Below are 20,063 nucleotides of genomic sequence, written 5' to 3' on the forward strand. Positions count from 1 at the left end.
TGAGGGAGTTTTGTGGGTGAAAAACATTTTAAAGGTCAGAGGAATGGCCAGACTCTTTCAAGGTGACAGAAATGCCTGAAATACGGTGTTAAGTTTTACTGATTCCGATGTCTTGATGATTTTCTATATAGTGCAGAAACACACTGTAACGCAGGGCCCAGACAAGGCCAGTCCTACTCTAACAGATTTTCTGGAGCTCGACAAAATAGAAGAACAACATTGCTCTCTAGAGCCCAGTTTGAGGACAGCACCAAAAAAATCACCTGTTCTGTGGAAGCAGAGGCAGAGCTTAAATGGGTGCGATGGGTGCCCCCATGACAGCCAATCAGAGGGGCCTCCAAGAAGTTGATAATAGCAAGCAGAATAAAATGATACTATGATTTTTTTTTGCTAGATACTGTTTAGTTGATATTGAATTGATAAACATATGTCTTTTGTAATTCCATAATGCATTTGTAAGATCAACCAATATGTGACACCACAGTAATTCCTCTTACTGTTCCTTCCAACTTCAAAAAAAAAAGATTTAAACCATGATGAAAAACATTTATTGTCTTCACGTTTCATGATCAGTTAAAGCATTTGAAAACATAAAAATAAACATTTACATAGAGCTTCTGTCCTGACTTTTTCAACTGACATTGCATGGTGAGTCTCTGGAGATCGCCCTACTTCAAACGATCTTCAAGAACAAAACAAAGACAATTTAACATACAAAACAAAATTGTTACTAACTACATTACCCACGTCAAGTCAAAACGAGAAACAAAAAATGACACGCACCAAGATTTATTTGATCGTTTGTTTTTCCTCTCCCCCTCATTGTGCAGATATGATATAAATACTTAACTTCCAAAGCGTTAGACCAGAGTCGTCTGGACCAGCCAGAAGACACGTGCAAATGATTCAAAAACCTAAGATCTCAATAGCCTCAAGTGGCATTCTTTCCTCATCACCTCTCCTTCAATTGGTTCCCTCCTGAAAATACAGATATCAAAGCAAACCCTTTTCCTCCAAGTTAATAAGATTGTGCATACATATTTATTTATTAATGTATTTATACATTATTAATTTAACAAAATATATGAATATGATGACACTTTGCTGTTGGTTTGACCGGTCTAGTGTTTTCAGCAGCGATAAGGAAAGGAGATGAGGAGAGGAAGCCACTGTAGAATGTTAGGATGCTGTCTGAAAGTCACTGGCCAGCCCCCAAAATCCTCATAGGATCCACTTTGACAAGCCCACCTACAATTTTAAAAACACCTATAACTAAACACTAACCCTGGGCACTGCCACTGACTGACACAAAGAATATAAAATAAAATCAATTAAATAGACTAAAAGCCTGAAATAAAATAAAGCCATGATTACAAACAAATAATATGCTAAAGATAGATTCCACCGATGGCAGGAGGTAATGCCTTGGGGTAAGACAGGAAACTGATGTTCATTATTTAACAATAAAGAGACATATTCTCATTCCTGAGCAAAGACCACCCCCAGCTTAGCAGATTCTTATTAACCAAACTCTTATTCTTTAGTACCATTCAACTAATCTGATCCTTAATGATTTAAACATTCATTAACAAATGGTTACAGACAGGTATTGCTTTCTCGTCCATGTTGCATATATCTACATCTGACACCCACCCACCAACCAATGGTCATCGCTACAATCAGCCTGAACTGTCTGTACCTGAAAACAACACCAATTTCAGACACCCTGAAATGTTGCAAAAGTAGTCCCTCCCCCCTCCTGGTAGAAGGTTTCGATCTCAGAACGTGTGTTTTGGGGGCAACTTCTAACATCAGCCTAAACAAAGTCCCAGACGTAGACCATAAGAATCCTCATCATTGAGGAACATACAAGTAAAATATATATATATTTTAAATAAAAACATTACTGGAAGTTTTTTTTTTTTTAAGACATTTAGTGTTTCTGACCACAGCAGAATTGTTTATATTTGAGGGGTAGTTGAGATGTAAAATGGCGTCGGTCATCAAAGAGCCACGCTGGTGTCTAAAAGCCCCATGCGTCACAGCAGGTCCAAAGTCAGTGGGTCTGTCCGGCACAGTCAATCCAAACAATTGGGCAGACCCACAGTCAGTCTGGTCTGTGTCGTTTGCCTCTCCGTAGTCAAAAACCACAGTTCCTAGATCAGGCCTTATAGGCAGCGTTGCAGTCTTTAGCAGGGACTGCACTTGCACACACAATTCCATTACTCTCTCTCCCACCTACCAAAGACACGCACGCACAAGTGCGCGCACACAAACACAGACAAACAGAATGCCAGGTACTGGGAGAAACAGCGTGTCCAGGCTTGAGAAAGGAGCGCATGGACCCTGCAAAACAAAGACCCCCCCCCCCCCCCCTCTTCCACTGTCTCCCCTTGGTGGGGTCAGCTAAGACCCAGGGGTCAGCCAGTGCCGGAGCTGATCCATCCCATGATGCAGCTGCGCGAGGTAGAAGTCAGCGTTCCGGGAGAAGTCAGTACAGACGGTCGAGTGGGCGTCGCCCAGAGCACAGTAGAGGGCGGTGCCTCCCAGGCTGATCACCACGGTGACCAGGCAGAGCAGAAAGAGGAGGAGGCAGGAGTCTAACCCCACCTCATCTGGAGGAGCGAAGAGGAGACACGTTTAGATGTTTATTATACTCCATGTCCTTTAATAAAGGAGGACAGTGATGATACATAGATCAGTACACAGTCTGTCTAGTTAACCTGATGTTTTACTATGGCCTTGAGTGCCAATTAGAGTGGGTGGACAGGAGCTCAGATGTCACATTATACTACCTTACAAATACAAGTAGTACTTATGATCTGGTCTTATCGTCAGCTCCCAATAAGCTACACGGAGTCATCCTGGAAACCGATAAGTGGTCAGGCACAGTTTTAGAAAGCTAGTGAATGGGCTGTCCTTCCCTCCTGATTGCAGACTTTCATCAACGATATTGTTTAATCAATAAAATCTCTTGGACAACTATCTATTTTGATGGTGCACAGCATATAGGCCAGGCAGTGTAACCATCAAACACACTTGATATATGGCGACTGAGCATTCATACTAAGACACATCCAGACAGCCTTACCCTGGTCAAAACCGTCCTCTGGTACTTTGAAGCGGACCCTGCGCTTAGCAGGCTGTTGTTGCTTGGGTGGAGTCAAAGAGGGAGTGACATCAGCATCCTCCACACACACACTCCTCCTCTTCAGGATAGACACTAGTCCAGGAACAGGGGTCATCTGGAGGTCAGGGGCAAGGTCAAAGATCAGGGCCAGTTACCATGCATTTTGTAGACATAGCTACTCCACAGACACACAGGACATGTATACACCAACGTGCGGTGACAGAATATTCCACTAGGTGTCAGTGTAGACTGTTTGTTCGACTCCATAACAACTCTCAGACACTAGTGGTGTTTTCAAAAGTGGGAACACAGTCAAATCAGGACGTCTGAGGGTCAGAGTCAGAGGTCTAGGATGATGGCAAGGAGCCAGAGTGAACAGAATAAAAAGGAGAGTCAATGCAGTGGTACTGATGGACAGAATGAAAAGAGGAGTGAATGCAGTGGTACTGATGGACAGAATGAAAAGAGGAGTGAATGCAGTGGTAGTGATGGACAGAATGAAAAGAGGAGTGAATGCAGTGGTAGTGATGTACAGAATAAAAAGAGGAGTGAATGCAGTGGTAGTGATGTACAGAATGAAAAGAGGAGTGAATGCAGTGGTAGTGTTGGACAGAATGAAAAGAGGAGTGAATGCAGTGGTAGTGTTGGACAGAATGAAAAGAGGAGTGAATGCAGTGGTAGTGATGGACAGAATGAAAAGAGGAGTGAATGCAGTGGTAGTGATGGACAGAATGAAAAGAGGAGTGAATGCAGTGGTAGTGATGTACAGAATGAAAAGAGGAGTGAATGCAGTGGTAGTGATGGACAGAATGAAAAGAGGAGTGAATGCAGTGGTAGTGATGGACAGAATGAAAAGAGGAGTGAATGCAGTGGTAGTGATGGACAGAATGAAAAGAGGAGTGAAGACAGGATCCATAGGTACAGAGACGAAGAGATTGGGAGGAGAGACAGATGGTGGAAGAACAAGATGGAAAGCCAGCCCAGATTTAATCAGGTCATTATTTTATCTGTTCAGATCCACTTGGCTCGATGAAACCCTGTTAAACTGTGAACGAGACACAAGTCTTAACCATTAACAACTTCCTTCTTTTTTTTTTTTGCAGGGAAAGCAGCCCTGTGATTCGAGGGTGGGACATATTCCTCTCTGGATCCAGACACGGACGCAGCATCTTATTGGGTATCCAGGCTCTAATGAGGACCTGACACTGTCTACATGTTAATTACTGGCTCTCCCTGTAATAACGCCACAGAGTTGCCTTTATACGCCTCACAGTGTGTCTAGCTGGGTGGAGAAGTATTGAGTATTGATCTTGCCAAGTGTAGGGATGAGGGGGCCCATGTCAAATCTGACCACACACACACACACACACACACACACACAGTGTGTGTGTTTATGTTGGTACTCACCTCCTCCACTGTGATGCGTTTGGCCATGTCATCCAGAGAAGACACGCCCCCTCTGATAGTGTCCATTATCTCCACTCCAAACATGTCTTCTACTTGATCAGAATCCCTAACCGGGGGCTCCACGCTAACCGGGGGCTCTGCGCTAACCGGGGGCTCTGCGCTAACCGGGGGCTCCACGCTAACCGGGGGCTCCACGCTAACCGGGGGCTCCTCCACATGTAGCTGGACCTCTTTAACGTGGTCATCTCGCTCCTTTACCGCTATGACTGAGATCTCAAGAGGAGCGTCCATACACACAGCGCTCTCTCTCCTCTGTTCCTCCTCAGCCTCTTCTCCAACCAATAGCAAAGCCTCCTCTGCCTCTTCCACCTCATCCTCCTCCAGTTCATCCTCTCCACCGTGCTGCTCCTCAGGCTTAGGTCGGCCCATTTCCCTGGCTGGCGGGGGGTCTGACCCACCCCCCCCCTCCTGAATGGTGTGTTCCAACTCAGTCCGCTGGTCCATTCCTTCGCTCAGATCAGCCCTCCCCAACCTCTCCTCCCCTTCGGCGAGAGAGCCGTCAATCAGATGGTCTCTATGGAAACCCCTAATCCCCTTAGAATCTCTGCAGTCCTGTGACACGCCTGGAGCTGTGCAATCATTGGAGCAGGGCCTGTCCATGAGGGCTGATTCGATTGGGTGGATGCTCTGGGAGTGGGTAGGGTCTGTTCTTCTCTGGCCCTCCTCCTGCCCTGACACGGAATCAACTAACCAATCTATGAGAGCAAAGAAGGGGCAAAAAAGTAAAATGTTAGATGTTCCAACAGACGTAAAACACTCCCCCTCTTCTCTTTGACATCAATGGACTATCGATGGGTCTACAAGGCTAGAGGGCTCATTGCAGAGGTTTGGGGCAACTAGGCCCCACAGCCCCACACCCACCCTGAATTGTCCATCATAGATTTTAACTTGAAATTCATTCAGAGGGCGTTTCGTTACAGATGGGAGGGCCAGAGAGACAGGAACACTTTTCAGATCACCTCCTAGATCAATTATTCATTAATTATTCACTCGGCTCTTCTCTCCTCCAACTGCTGTTTTAAAGGGAACTTGATGTCACCAGAACGCACTTCGTTTCCTGTCAACTCAACATCCACTGGGGAGACCCGCTCCCTTCTTGACACTGTGTTTCCTTGTCCAGATACAGTCAAAAGGGAACAAAATGTCCCTCAGATCTAAGCACTGATTCAGAGTTATTCTCCCCTCACCAATCCAGCCTCCAGAACCCTGAGAGTTAAACTAAACTCTGTGTCCAGAGGTAGGAAACACACAGCCTTCATTGGTTCCCTAGAGCCGCCCTTATTTTCTCTTTACTCTAACCCTACACAAACTGTAACCTTTTGCCTAAACCACTAAACATAATCCCTAAACCAGGAATAGCATTTTTCTCCATGGGGACAATAAAAGGTGAAACCTTGATTTTACTATCCTTGTGAGGGTTTCAGTCACTACCAGTTCAACAACACGCACGCGCACACACACACAGGTAACCACGCACACACACGGGGGGGGGGGGGTATAGAGGACAAGGGAAAAGTTCTTTAACAATTGACAGGTCAGCTGGTCGCCTGTAGAATCAGCAGACATCCCTGCTCACTTGGTTACAGAATAACAGACATACAGATGACAGATGCCCGCTTCCTCAATCAGTCCACTGACCTGGCTGGTATCAACTTCCTGCAACAAGCTGAATGGAGAAGTGAAAGATACTTACCAACGCTACATGTATGGGGTCTTTCATCAACACGCACAGAGCTCTTCATCACGAAGTCCACATCCTCATGCTAAACACACACACACACACAAAACAGCAGAGTGAAAACCAATGCATGCATGCATACACACACACACACACACACACAGAACAACTTCAAACCAGCCGAGCAAAGCACTGTGTAATACAAGGGCAATGCTAAACACAGGATCTCGATCATATCAACCCAACGCAGTGTCTCTTACCTCCTCTGCTCTCACACTGGGTCTGTGAGACATGAAGAGACGGAGGGAGAGAGATGGAGGGAGGGAGGGAGAGATGGAGGGAGAGAGAGATGGAGGAGGGAAGTCAGTTTGTGCTGTCACTTATCTCCTCCGTGATTGAACGAAGGTCTCGGAGTAGACAAGGCTCTAAGATAGGTGGCCCTGCACTCTCACAGGGAATCTAATATTAGCAATGCACATTACCCTGGCTATTCAGTGTATGTGTGTGTGTGTGTTTGTGTGTGTGTGTGTGTGTCTGTCTGAAACTCTAGCAGCACTGCAGCTCAAATGACTAAAAGTGCAGCAACAGCAAAGAGCCATATGTTTGAACCATCACCACTGTATGTAGGAGTGCTACACACACACACAAAGACCGGCAGACACACACTCAAAGACAGCCACACAGACAGACACCCTGGGAAAGTCAGCACAGGTGTGTCAACATGCATCAATGCTTTTTCCTCAAGGTTTCCAATTAAATGTTAAGTGTTTACACTGGTCCTTCCTTGTTTAACTGCAAACTGCTCCTGAACTGAACTGCAAAGGATAAATAACCATATTTACCTCCCAGCCCCAAACAAACACACACTTTAGGAAGCCATCCTTGTAGGCACCAAAAAAATACACTCCCATAAGGCGAATCTACCAACCTAATCCCAAAAACGTCAAATTTCCCCAAGGTCAGTATTTCATTGATTTACTCTCAGGTTAGTATGTCAACACACACAAACACAGGTTAGTACAATGTCAACACACACGCAAACACAGGTTAGTACAATGTCAACACACACACACACAGGTTAGTACAATGTCAACAAACACACACACACATACACACACAGGTTAGTACAATGTCAACACACACACAAACAGGTTAGTACAATGTCAACACACACGCAAACACAGGTTAGTACAATGTCAACACAAACACACAGACAGGTGCAGCCTCACCGTTGGTGTGATCGGCAGACGTGCGTGAGTCGCTCCAGTTGCCTTGCAGCCAGGTCAGTGTGGCTGCTCCTCTCTGCCTGACCGCCTGACCTGCATCGCTGCTCTGGAAAAACCAAAAGGTCAGAGGTCAGTGGAAGGAGAGATGACACGGCGTAAACACTGCACCACCACGGGCACAGGCGGGGGAGGGGGGGGGGGGGGTGACGGAAGGCAGGGGGAGGGGAAAGAATGGTAGAGAGAACGAGTGAGAAATGGAAAGCGAGATAAAAGAGTGAGTGTTACCCCACTGCTCCTGTAGTGCTGTCAGATTTTGTACTAGTCTCTGGTGGTACAGCCTCTCCAGCTGAATACACCACACTGCTCGCTCATCTGGACCGCAGGGTTAAGGTAACACACACACACAATGACTAACCTATCATTCCGTGCTCGCTTTTTAATAGAGATTCAGTTATTCCCACAGAAAGAGCAGGTGTGTGTTGCCCAGGGTTGAGGGCGTCCTACCAGTGAAGAGTGTGACAAACAAACCACTCAGGAATCGACGAAACACGAAGCAGACAGTGACGCCAAACCCACGGGGCGGCGTGTATTAGAACACGCTTCGGGAATGAACGAGAGGGAAAAAAGATCACGTGGAGATCAAAACGGACAGAAAGACAGAATGAGAGGCGGAAGGCGGGGCGTTCCCGAAGAGTAAAAAAAAATGTGAGAGAAGGTGGAGGACTTGTACACATCTGCAATGAATACTGAATATTAGTGTTCAGTCATTTGGTTTCAAACCCGACGCCTCTCAGCTGAATAGGCGTGAAGGAGCTCCTAACCTGGGCCTTTGAGCAGGCATCTTTCATTAAATGTCTCACTCAAGTACAGAGCAACATGGCCAGCTCAGGGACTGGATGTGTTAGATTAGAGGATGTATTCTCAGTAGGCGCGGGTTCATCCACACTAAGGTTGAAAGCAGATAGGGCAGCACTAAACACACAGCGCTCGCCAAACAAAGCAGAGACAACGACAACGAATCACCTTGGACTAGCAATTATTGACAGATTATAAACCCGTTTATTCTTAAAAAAAAGGTTGTTGGTTCAACCATCCGATCCCCACACGTTTTATTTAAGCATTTCAATCTATCATTTTCATATCACATTGCATCTATAGCGCTGTCTATTCATTGGAGTGTGCTCACATTTGTCCAGGCCCAGCAGTGGCTCCGTTTTCTGTTTTAGATCAGGATTCCAGCTTTAGAAACAGAACATCTACACACACTACTAACAGAACAACAACATCTATTGCTCCTGTATTGGGTCGATCTCGGTAGCTGGTCCTCCACAGAGCAGTGTACTGGATATCTCCATATATTACTGAGGGGCAGTGTGTTGGTCACTGTCATCCATAAACATGAGTCATGTTCCCCCTCTCCCCCTCTCCTACCACTGGCACTGAGCAACTCCGTTCAAACCTCCACATACAAAACATCTGTTGTGGCTGTAACTGATCGAGACCAGAACAAAGACCGCAAGGTGTGATGTTCTGATCTACAGTGCAGAGTGGGTTCAGGGGGGAGAACTCTGTAGGTCGCTGAAGAGACCGTGACATGAGCAGACGGATAGAACCATATAACCTAACTAGACGACAAAAAACAGCTGTCTATTATCGCAGTTCCAATCACACACACACACACACGATAAGGATACAATCTTCCTGGAGTACAAAGGCCTCGGCTATCTGCGGAGACGGAGACAGAGACGACATGGTTAAAGCAGAACAGAAACATTCATTTACACACCGTTTTAGATTCTCGTCACCCAAAACCAAGTGAATTCGACCAATACATAAATTCCACTAAACCGTAAAGCAGTTAACCATTTTAAACACTAATTACTGAATAATGATTAAACCACTTCAAATATGACTTTGACCCGAGACAAAACCAGCCAGGATAACATAAGCCAGTGTTGGTATCACAACACGTAACCCTAAACAAGAAGCACTAAGGAAGATAAACCCACACAAAGACACAGTGAGGTACAGAGAGAGCCAGCGGAAAAGTACTGGAAACGGACGTCTTTGAAATCCTTGTTGATCACCGCTGCATTGATAGTTTCCCTTGTATCCACCTGTAGCTAGAGGAGGAGAGTCCAGCTCAACAGCCTGACATAACAGCCGTTTGTGTGTGTGTGTGTGTGTGAGAGAGGGGAGTGTGTGAGAGAGAGAGGGTTAGGGGAGTGTGTGAGAGGGTGAGGGGAGTATGTGAGAGAGAGGGAGAGACAAAAAGAGAATAGGAGTGTGTGTGTGTGTGTGTGTAAGAGAGCATTTCTAATGAGGTGAGAGGCGGGAACCATCCACTGACCTCTCTGGCTCTCTGTAAAACAAAGACACACGATCCCTCTGTTCTTTGCTACGAACTACAACAGATTAACATAAATATGAATCGCTCATTTCGCTTTCGCTTCTGGTGGGCAGGCATGCTTTGTGTGAGAGAGGCAGGGTGAGAGAGATGGGGGGAGAGAGAGAGAGAGAGAGAGAGAGAGAGAGAGAGAAAGAGAGAAGAAGAAAGTGACAGAGCTAGAGTAAGAATACAGGCTTGAATGGTTCTGCTGCCTTCCTGTCCTGGGAAACGGGGCTATTTATAAGACTTTCTCTAATTAGTTTTACCACATTATGCCAGTAAAATCATGCCTGATCACAAACAAAACAGCTATTTACCTCTAAAACACAATAAAGGCAAATCTACACTTCTTCCTAAGTGTTTTTACACCATATATAGAAAATGTAATACAATTCCCCCTTCGAGCGCGTCATTAAAACTCAACCAGAGGAGAAGGGGGACAAACCATAAACACTCACTCTGTCCTTACAAGGACCGGTTCTGGTTGGTTAGACCTCACTGAGTTGCTAAGCACTTTCTGGGATTTCACCAATCCAGTCAGGGACAAGGGAAGGAGGTCAAAGGTGAACAGATGTGTGTTGGTTTCAATACGGAAACTATTCCCTGACATACCCAAAACAAATAGTCATGGTTTCCTTTATGTATGTACTGTATATACTGTGTGTGTGTGTGTAGAATCACAGCTCACCACAGAGGGAACCACACCTATGCCAGACAACCCGAGAAATGTTCACCTGAGAACAGCGCAGCTAGACAGAAATACAACTAGAATGGAGGTGAGGGCACTCACCTGATGGAGGTACTCAGGTAGGTGTGTGTGATCTCCACGCTCCCCCAATTCCTGTAGGGTGGCCAGAAGTGCAGGGCTAGCGACAGGCTCTTTGGTGGGTCCCGTGGAGGAGGTGGTGGGTCCCGTGGTGGAGGTAGTGGATCTTGTAGTGCAGGCGTTGGGGCCTGAGGGAGAAGCGGCTGGTCCTGGGGGGGGAAAGGTTGGTCCTGGGGTGGTGGCTACGGGTCCTGGGGTGGAGGCGACCGATCCTGAAGTGGCAGGTCCTGGGGTGGAGGCGGTGAGTCCTGAGGTGGAGGTGGTGGGTCCTGGGGTGGAGGCGGTGGGTCCTGGGGTGGAGGCGGTGGGTCCTGGGGTGGAGGCGGTGGGTCCTGGAGAGGAGGTGGTGGGTCCTGGAGAGGAGGTGGTGGGTCCTGGAGAGGAGGTGGTGGGTCCTGGGGTACAGGTGTGTGACTCACTCTCAGGGTCACTGTAGAAAGGATCGTCTGGACTTCCTGCTTCGGGGCTGATGGGATCTGAAGTGTCTGGAGAGACAGAGGTGCGAAGCTCTATCAAACTGCCTAAAGATATGACAAAAAAGAACAAGAGAAAAATTTAAAATTAATGAATGACAGAAAAGTAGGTCTGTTATAAAAGTCTGAATCCAGACAACAGGTCCCAGTCAAAAGCCAGACTGAATAAATCCTTAACCACTTCAGCTTGGCATTAATCTCGTTCCCAGACATTTCTTCCCAAATCTGCAGTCTTGCCATTGTTGGTCAATAGATACATGTGTGAGAAACTCAGATCGCATGGGCATTCTCTTAATCGGCTTAATCTACCAACTAATCATGTCTCATATCATCAACCCCACCGGTCCTCTTGCCTCTCCGTTTGGCTTCCTGGCTCGGCGTCTTGAGGGAGTGATGATATTTCTTCCGCCATGGTGCTGTCTCTCTCCCAACAATCCCCATTTCTCAACACTTCTCAACACTACTTTTGTAGTACCGTGTCAGGTGTGCTGCACTGTTCGCTGACTGACTTAAGGAGGATCGTCACCAGAATCAGTAATCAAATCAGGTGTCCTTCTCATTGGTCTAGTCCTGTGTGTGTCACGCCCACGGAAGCGTGACACACATCGACAACAGATTAAGTGTGTAGCCTTTCTTCTCTGAAAAGCCATTAACTAGCCAGATATTCTTTGCTAAATAGTTAAAAAGAAAATCACATTTTTTATAATGATTAATGCTTTATTAGTTAGGACAGTCCCACCATTTCTTTGGTCATCCGCACTAAGGCCAACTCTTCAACGTTAACCACCCAAATGTAAATGTGGTGAGGGCAACAGGCTAGGGACAATTTAAGCCTGGCCCAGTGCAATTCTATACGGTGGTAACCGTACAACAGTAGATCTGTTGTTATAATATACATAGTATAATGCACCATTGAGCACTTAAAGCAACAAGACAAACGCCATCCCCTACCCCCAGAAACACCCAGACAGACAGCCGTTAGATGAGAGCTATGTCAGTCATGTGAAGTGTCACAGGGGTAGGTAAGGCATGTAGGCCTCCAGGTACGACTGTGCCCACCACAAAGATGTGACACACATGGCAACCCTGCAACCAGGAAGTAGCTAGTCTTCTACCTAGACTGTACGGGATTAGACCACCTGGTCAGACACTGCTCTATACAGGAAATGACATGCAATTTCCTGTACATGAGACTGAATGTTGGTCTTACCCAGGCTTAAGGGAAGGACTTGGGCTGACACAAAGCCCCAGGACTAAGAGCAGAATAACTAGCAGAGCTCATATCACAGGCTAGCGCATCTAGATACAACAGCTAACAAAGCAACCCAGTTGCTGGTGATTTATAAGTCTTGGTCAGGGTGTTACGGGTGTGAAACCACACCCAAAAGACAATAACAGAGAGACAGACAAAACACTTACAGCAAAGCTTTTGATCCACAGTCTCCTCTGGAAAACCCCCCTCCTACACAGCTTGTTTCCAGTCTTCTCTCCTTTTTCCTGACTTCTGATAACTCTCCCCTTCTCCTCTCTTCCATACATCTACCTCTTTTTGTGTCTCTCTCAAGGCGGTACCCCCTCTCACCCTCCCCTCTCCCCCTCTCCCCCTCTCCCCCGCGCTGACATCATTGGGTGTGATCCGGTTTGAATGGCACAACTCTGATCTGCTGACCGATTAACAGGGGGAGCACACTCCCAGCCGACTGAGTGAACCAGATCCTCAGCCTTGGCTGTAAACAAGCACAGATACATTTGCAGGGGGGGAAAAAAAGCCTCTGCCTCCCCTTAATGACAGCTAGTGAAACTAAACAAAGGGAAAGGGGACGTACAGCACCCTTTGGAATTATTGGGACAGTAAAGCTTTTCTTCTTTTGGCTCTATATTTCAAGAGTTTCTAATAGTTATTATGAGGTAAAAGAATAGACTCTCAGCTTTCATTTGAGGGTGTTTGAGAGTTGCTTTCACCATTAAAAAAGACAGCATTTAAAAATGTGTCCCACCACTTCAGGGCAGCAGAAGTATAAGGGAAATTGTCTTGACAGTGTTTATGGTTAGTCAGGTGTTCCTCTGGCATGAGAGAAGGTCTTCAGGTGACCACGCCGTCTGACAAATATGCTGGAAGAGGGGTTATGTTTTAGACATATCTGTACATGCCTGTCTGTATCTGGAACTGGCTCAATTGTCTTCATTGATAATGTAACTGCTGTGAATTCTGAAACGTATAAAACATCTAGAAACTAACTGGACGGCACTTCAAGCAGCCTTTTATTTCCTAAATTATACTCAAAACCAGACACTTAATGGTACTTAAGTTTAACAGAATATAAATGTGTCTGTGAAGCTGTAATAAAATATAGTAAGATGTTCCTACCCCAGTTACTGGAAAATAATGGAAATAGTTATCCATTACTGTCCCTCTCCTGTATATCTTTTGGTTTAAACAACATGCTGGAACATCATGTTCATTATTATCCCTGTCCTACATTAAAACAATTATAAATCTCTCTTGTACATTGTGTCTCTTACAAAAAGTCCAATGATAGGCAACCTTCTCTAGGCATCTTTAGTAGGCTTAGTTATGTACAGTTTGTGACATCATGACACTTTTTTGTGTGACTTGTCAGTTGGTACAGCTAGAAGAGGTCAGGCCACCTCTCAAAGTCTGGTTCCTCTCTAGGTTTCTTTGGTTCAGGTCCTACTAGGGAGTTATTCCTAGCTATTGTGTGTTCATTTCTTTTTGTTTGCTCTTTGGGGTTTCAGGCTGGGTATCTGTATAAGCACTTGAGACAGCTGCTGACATAAAAAGGGCTTTATAAAACACATTTGATCGATTTGCTCGCTGGCTTCAATGAATTCTACACCAGAAATACATGCTATTATTTCACTACATCAAACGACTTGCTTAGGTCACTGACTGTCCATCCTGTTCGACCAGAAAAAAAATACTTCATGATTCGTGAACCAATAACAATCGGATGAAGTAAATCTAACTTAAACTTCCCTTTAAAAACTTTACAAACTCAAGTAGCCTATATTCCACTCCCAGATCATTAACTGAACATGAAGATTTGTACTCAAATAAGCCATTAAATCATGTAACAGGCATGTTCATACGTTGTGAAATGCGTTGTGTATGTTCACGACAACACAAGCACAGCCTGCTTCTAAACACGATCTGACAATTTGCTCCTGTAAGAGTGTTATTTCCAGCTTTTTTCCCCCTCATTAATTCTATCAACCAAAACCCTTTAATTGCCCACTTACTGAAACCCTGGTGTGTGGGTGTGTGTGCGTGTGTGTTTGTGTGTGTGTGTCACCATACCAGCGTCTGAGGAGGAGGAGTCAGTCATAGGCGTATCAGGTGATTGGCCACGTGTCACGCTGCTGCTGTCGTCCTCCTCTTCCACCATAACGTCATCCTCGTCATCCTCTTCCTCTGCCTTCATCTTTCTACTGCTGTCCTCCACCTCTTTTTTTTCCACTGCATTGTTGTTCAATGAGTCCTGTTGAACAGTGTCTGGTCCAACCCCCTGACCTTCATCTAGTGTAGTCTGTGTCCAGTTCTGATGGGCAGGGACCTGATTCTGGTCCGAGTGGTTGCAGATATGATCATCTTTGCTCTCCTTTACCTCTGACATCACTGGCCCCTCCCTCTCACACTGACCTGGAGACAGAGTTTTGAGTTGTTGGATGACAATTCAACACCATTTCACCCATTCTAGCCAACTTATCCCAGAGTTTTAAACACACTGATGTTGGAAAGTTCTGATTTCCTAGTAGTCTTGAAAGCAGCATTAGAAAATAGGTTCTGTTGTTCTGACGTCATAACACACCGCATGAGATTCCAATCTACTTTGTAGGCACTCGTGTAGATCTAAGAGGATTACATTACAAGGCATTCATAAGCAATACTATGGTGGCTCTGTCTTGCCTATCAGAGACTTTCATGGCCCAAATCTAGAGCCTTTGTCTGAACTGTAGCAGTTTGCACACTCGTTCACACGGGTTTCACATTGGTGAAAACTCCCTCTAGTGCTTACATTGGTCCTATGCTGTTAACCAATGAGAGAGAGAAAAGGTGGATAATTGGGCCGTAGCCCATTTCTCACCCATCCCTCTGCCGGCCTCCCCCCTTGATTCTTGAGGTACCCATACCTCTTCCCACACTCCTGTTGTCATCCATTTCCTTACCTTCATCCATGGGGCTCCTCCTTCGTGACCTATCAGCATGAAGATCAGCCACACCCCCTGCCACACCCACCAGAAACAAGTCTCCTCCTGACTTATAGAGAGAAAAGGGAAGAAGGGGCACAGAATTAAATAAAATCAGAGAGAAGACAAGAAGAAATAATAAGTTTAATGTAATTGCTGTGTAAACAATTTTTTTTCCAGATTTCACTTCAGCAGCCTACAGGTATCAAAACAAAAATGTCAAAGCAGAAATGTCCACATAAAGACTACACACATTGTGAAACAATCAATCACGCCATAAAACACTGAAACACACACTGAAACACTCAATCACACACTGAAACACACCTACTCATTCAAGGGTATTTCTTTAGTTTCACTGGTTTCCATTTTGGAGAATAATAGTAAAGGCATCAAAACTATGAAATAGCACACAGTGAATCATGTAGTAACCACACATATTTCAGATTCTTCAAAGTAACCATCCTTTGCCTTTACCCACTTTGAAAAATAAAAATATTATTGAATATGCATTAGATAACAAGGACATATAAAGAACAGAACAAATATAACATCTACAGGGATTAAATTATATGAAGTATATGTAAAGCTTCACATATATAAAACAAATATAATAAAATATAATAAAAAATAATAAAATAAAAGACATACACAGAGGAAACATTATGCATCAGTGGTATTACCAAAATTATTGTCATAATATTTCAGGAATCTGTCACTTTTCTTGTTTTCAATTAACCTTAGAGACTTCAGACATGCATCAATTTCAATTAAGAAATGAGGAAAAGTAGGCTGCAATTTAGAGAATTTTTGCTTGTGAATAAAAAACTTCCCAAACAAAATTAAAAAATTAACAATGTAGTTAAGTGAAGTGCTAGCTTTACCCCTTCTTGGCATTCCCTCAACCAGCTTCATGACGTAGTCATCTACCTGTAACTCAGATCCCCTGAAACCATGTGTCTCTGGCAGTCTAACATGGTGCTCACATACTTCTAAGAAGTAATATTAACATGGGACAAACTACTGACCAATCACAGTAGGGCTGCACAATATATAGTTTCAGCATCGACTTTGCGATGTACGCATCCGCAAATAGTCACATCGCAGAACGTGCGATTTAGTAAGGTTTATCAGTCTACAATATATTATTTATTTTTTTCAACTGGAAAACTATCTGTCGGATATAACGTAATTTACTCCGATTTATGGGTTATTGGATACACAGTTAATTATTATTAAACACTGAGTTCGTTGCTGCACTTGGTTGACATGCAGGCTCTGTTCGTGCGTGACGAAATGATGAGCGAGGAACAGGCAAAAAGGACAAAATGGAGAATTTGTTTGCAAAAAGAAATGCATCGTCAATTATATGGAAATATTTCAGCTACAGACAGGATGATGTTGACCAAAAACAGGTACCTTTTCGATAGTGCATTGCAATTGTTGCCACAACACGAGGCAACACGACCAATTTGTTTAATCATTTAAGGTGGCACCATAAATCTTTGTACGACGAGTGCAAAGCATCTCAATGCGGTCCAAAGCATAAACACCATACAAGAAAGGTTCCGAACGGCAGAGACAAATCACAGATTCAATAACATTTCACGTCGCCAAAGACATGGTACCAATTAACACGTTTACCAAAGAGGGTTTTAAAAACATGATCCGTTTGCTTGATGAGCGGTATGTAATGCAATCACGCAACTATTTTTCTCAATTTGCCATCCCTGAGCTGTACAAGAAATGCAAGACAATTAAGTTGAAACAGAGCTGTCACAAGTGGAATATTATACAGCAACAACAGACTTGTGGTCCAGCCGGACAACGGAGCCCTACATAAGTCTGACCGTACACTTGATTAATGAGGACCACCTGAAAAGTAGCTGTTTGTAAACTGCATTTTTCCCTCGGGGTCATACAAGTGAGAACATTGCAACACGAGAAGCTTTAGCTGATTGGGGCCTAGATGAGAGTCATCTAGTCTGTATAACAACAGACAATGCCTCGAACATGGTGAAGGCTGCACCTGAACAAGTGGACCAGATTGCAGCGCTTTGGCCACAGACTACATCTTGCAGTTGGTAAGTTATGCCCAATTGTGCATTCTATTTTACTACTGTTGCTATTGCTATACTATTACTGTTACTGATATTATTACCTATCAACCTGTTCTGAAATCTAAAATAGTTCATACATTTTCATTGTAGAGGATGGGGCTGGGGAAGAATGAAGGATACAGACTGTCAGTTTGATAGCCAAAGCTCTTTCTGAAGATAACGCAATATATATTGGAGAAAAACAAAATATCGCAATGTCAGTTATTTCCAATATCGTGCAACCCAGTATGCAAACGTATCAAAGCAAAAAGACAGCTAGTAAATAAATCATGTACAGTAACTGCAAAGACCAAACCACACTAAAACGAATCACACAATAGAGGCACAAATGGTGACTATGCACCCCCTTTCAAGTTAAAGTATGAAATTAACACACACACACACACACACACAATGTAGGCCTAAGTGCCTCAGTGGAGTTATGTTGTCCCGGTTCTCTCCAGAAGGTTAATTGCTACTGATAGCGCTTCGAGGTCATTAGGTAAAGCCAAGAGTACAGTACATCCCAAAGGACCCCTTCGGTGTACATTACATCTATAGAGGGGTAAGCCAATTGGAGTACACAGCATAGAATGTACCGCGCATTCAGAAAGTAGAGACCCCTTTTGTTGTGTTAATTCCTGCGCCACCTAGGAAGAAAAGACACTGTTCTTGTTTAACCCCTATCCCTCTTATCTATCCTCTTTTACTGAGGTATTTTCCTCTGTCTAGCGCTCACTCTCACTTTCCTCTCCCCCCCCCCTCTCCCTCCCCCTCTCCTCTCTACGTCCCCTCCTACTCCTCCTCCTCTCGCCCTCAATCAATCATCACAACTCATTTTGTCCCGGGTCTCTTCCAGGGGGTCCATAAATAATGAACAGACTATAGCTGAGGAAGTAGATCGGTCCACCTCCAGGCCTGAAGTCAACTGACAAAAACACAGCAGAACAATGTATATGCTAGCGTTTGCAATTATAATCACAGAAAAACCAGAGAAACGAGCCAAACTGGATTGGAAGTATAATAATCCCGCAGCTACAGTACTCACTTGCGCGCGCACACAAAATCCAGCGATTTACTCAGAGATACCTAAAATTGATAAAGGAAAAACCCACTTTGTCCTGCCGACACAACTGCAGCGTTTGGTTCCTGAGTATGTTGGTCCCACTAGGACAGCAGTGTATTCCCCAATAGCATGAAAACTACACTGTACATTACTGTTCTCACGCAATGAATGGTCAGTAGCAGCGTATAACTGGATTCAAATACTCCGCTAGTACAAGAGTGTTATCTCTGACACATTCACGTGGCTAAGGTGGTGGTGACAAACATAATCTGCACAATAGGGTAGTGGTGACAAACATAATTCTTAGTCAGACCCCCTTAGCTCAGTCATGAATAAGATAATAAACTAGCGTATCGGCCTGTTTGTTGGCTTTGATAAGATCTGCGCAGTGGCTAGGATTACATAGCTGAAATGGTTTTGCCAATGTCTGCTAATTTTAAACGGATGCATTACGTTTGGGCTCGTTTAAACCTCGTGATTCGCTTTCTTCGCTGGCTTTCTTGTCAAATTCAATGGATACACATATAGTTAGTAAACACATAACCGGAGTTAGCCTAGCTAGCTACCTACCGATCTACCTACCTATCAGTCTTTTGGTAATGTACAGTACCTACCCCGTGCATGTCCAGCTAACAAGGTAATATGTTATTGCAAAATGATGTACTGTCTGTATGCACTATGAATGGCAGAACACGTCTTATTTTCATTTAATATGAATAGAAAACACTTGGCTGAAAAATATTAGCTATTTCGATGTTATGTAGCTGCCTACTGTAGCTTACACATCTGTCAAGCTAACGTTAGCCCTTAGGATTATGTCTGCATTCTAGGTTGGGCAGTCCTCTTCGTTTTTTAATACAATGCTATAACTATTGCTACTTACGACTATATTACTTTCGTGTCTTCTATCCAGTATGCAGGTTACTGAACCAAACATTGACCGACCGATGTTCGCAGGTTGTTGTTCCTGACACTTATCCGATGGAATGAAAATCAGACAGGTTCCTGTACCTGTGCTGTTAACATCAGTACCGTGAGGAACATTACTGGACTCGACTGTTTGTCTTCAAAAGAAAAGTCTTTACTGAAACTTACGAAAACCTTTACAACGAGTGAAATGTTCACCTGTTACAGCAGCTTAGACACATCTTTGTGTATACATTTCTATAGTTGAATTCTACACCAGGAATACATGCTATTATTTCATTAGACCAGACGACTTGCTTAGGCCACTGACTCATTCTACTGTTTGTATCAGTTTCCGATGACTTTCATTTTGAAGACAAGACTCCGATCATTTAATTTTGTCCGCAGCACAGAGGTCTCTGTAATACCCAGGGAGTTTTTTTATTGGTTTGGTGCCATCATGCGGTATTACAGGGTAGGTACGAAAAAATGGAAGCCAAGTGTCAAGAGATGATATGAACTACTGATATGAAATGAATTGAAACGGCTTTATTGGCATGGAAAAATATGTTTACATTGCCAAAACAATTGGAA

General features: G+C 44.3%; 1 protein-coding gene across 1 annotated transcript; it reads right to left on the reverse strand.

Annotated features, from left to right (window-relative positions):
• Positions 1 to 531: 531 nt before the first annotated feature.
• LOC105015831 (consortin) lies at positions 532 to 19,985 on the reverse strand. Its single transcript, XM_013137482.4, has 12 exons — positions 19,447 to 19,985; positions 15,378 to 15,468; positions 14,509 to 14,850; positions 10,681 to 11,237; positions 9,196 to 9,226; positions 7,787 to 7,873; positions 7,505 to 7,607; positions 6,536 to 6,557; positions 6,291 to 6,360; positions 4,538 to 5,292; positions 3,092 to 3,245; positions 532 to 2,615 (listed from the first exon to the last, which is right to left on the reverse strand). The coding sequence occupies exons 1-12, from the start codon at positions 19,498 to 19,500 to the stop codon at positions 2,407 to 2,409; spliced, it is 2,475 nt and encodes an 824-aa protein (XP_012992936.3). The 5' UTR covers positions 19,501 to 19,985; the 3' UTR covers positions 532 to 2,406.
• Between the last annotated feature and the right edge of the window lie 78 nt (positions 19,986 to 20,063).

The sequence above is a fragment of the Esox lucius genome, chromosome 15 (assembly GCF_011004845.1).
Source record: "Esox lucius isolate fEsoLuc1 chromosome 15, fEsoLuc1.pri, whole genome shotgun sequence".
In the NCBI taxonomy this organism is placed as follows: domain Eukaryota; kingdom Metazoa; phylum Chordata; class Actinopteri; order Esociformes; family Esocidae; genus Esox; species Esox lucius.

Excerpts from the sequence above, each read along its gene's own strand:
- LOC105015831 (XM_013137482.4), bottom strand. The coding sequence starts at position 19,500 with ATGTTTGGTTCAGTAACCTGCATACTGGATAGAAGACACGAAAGTAAT. Across the intron at positions 14,851-15,377 it reads GAGGAGCCCCATGGATGAAG|GTCAGTGTGAGAGGGAGGGG; the intron begins GTAAGGAAATGG and ends CTCTGTCTCCAG. Across the intron at positions 7,874-9,195 it reads CTTTGTACTCCAGGAAGATT|ATGAGCGAGCAGTGTGGTGT; the intron begins GTATCCTTATCG and ends CCTGCGGTCCAG.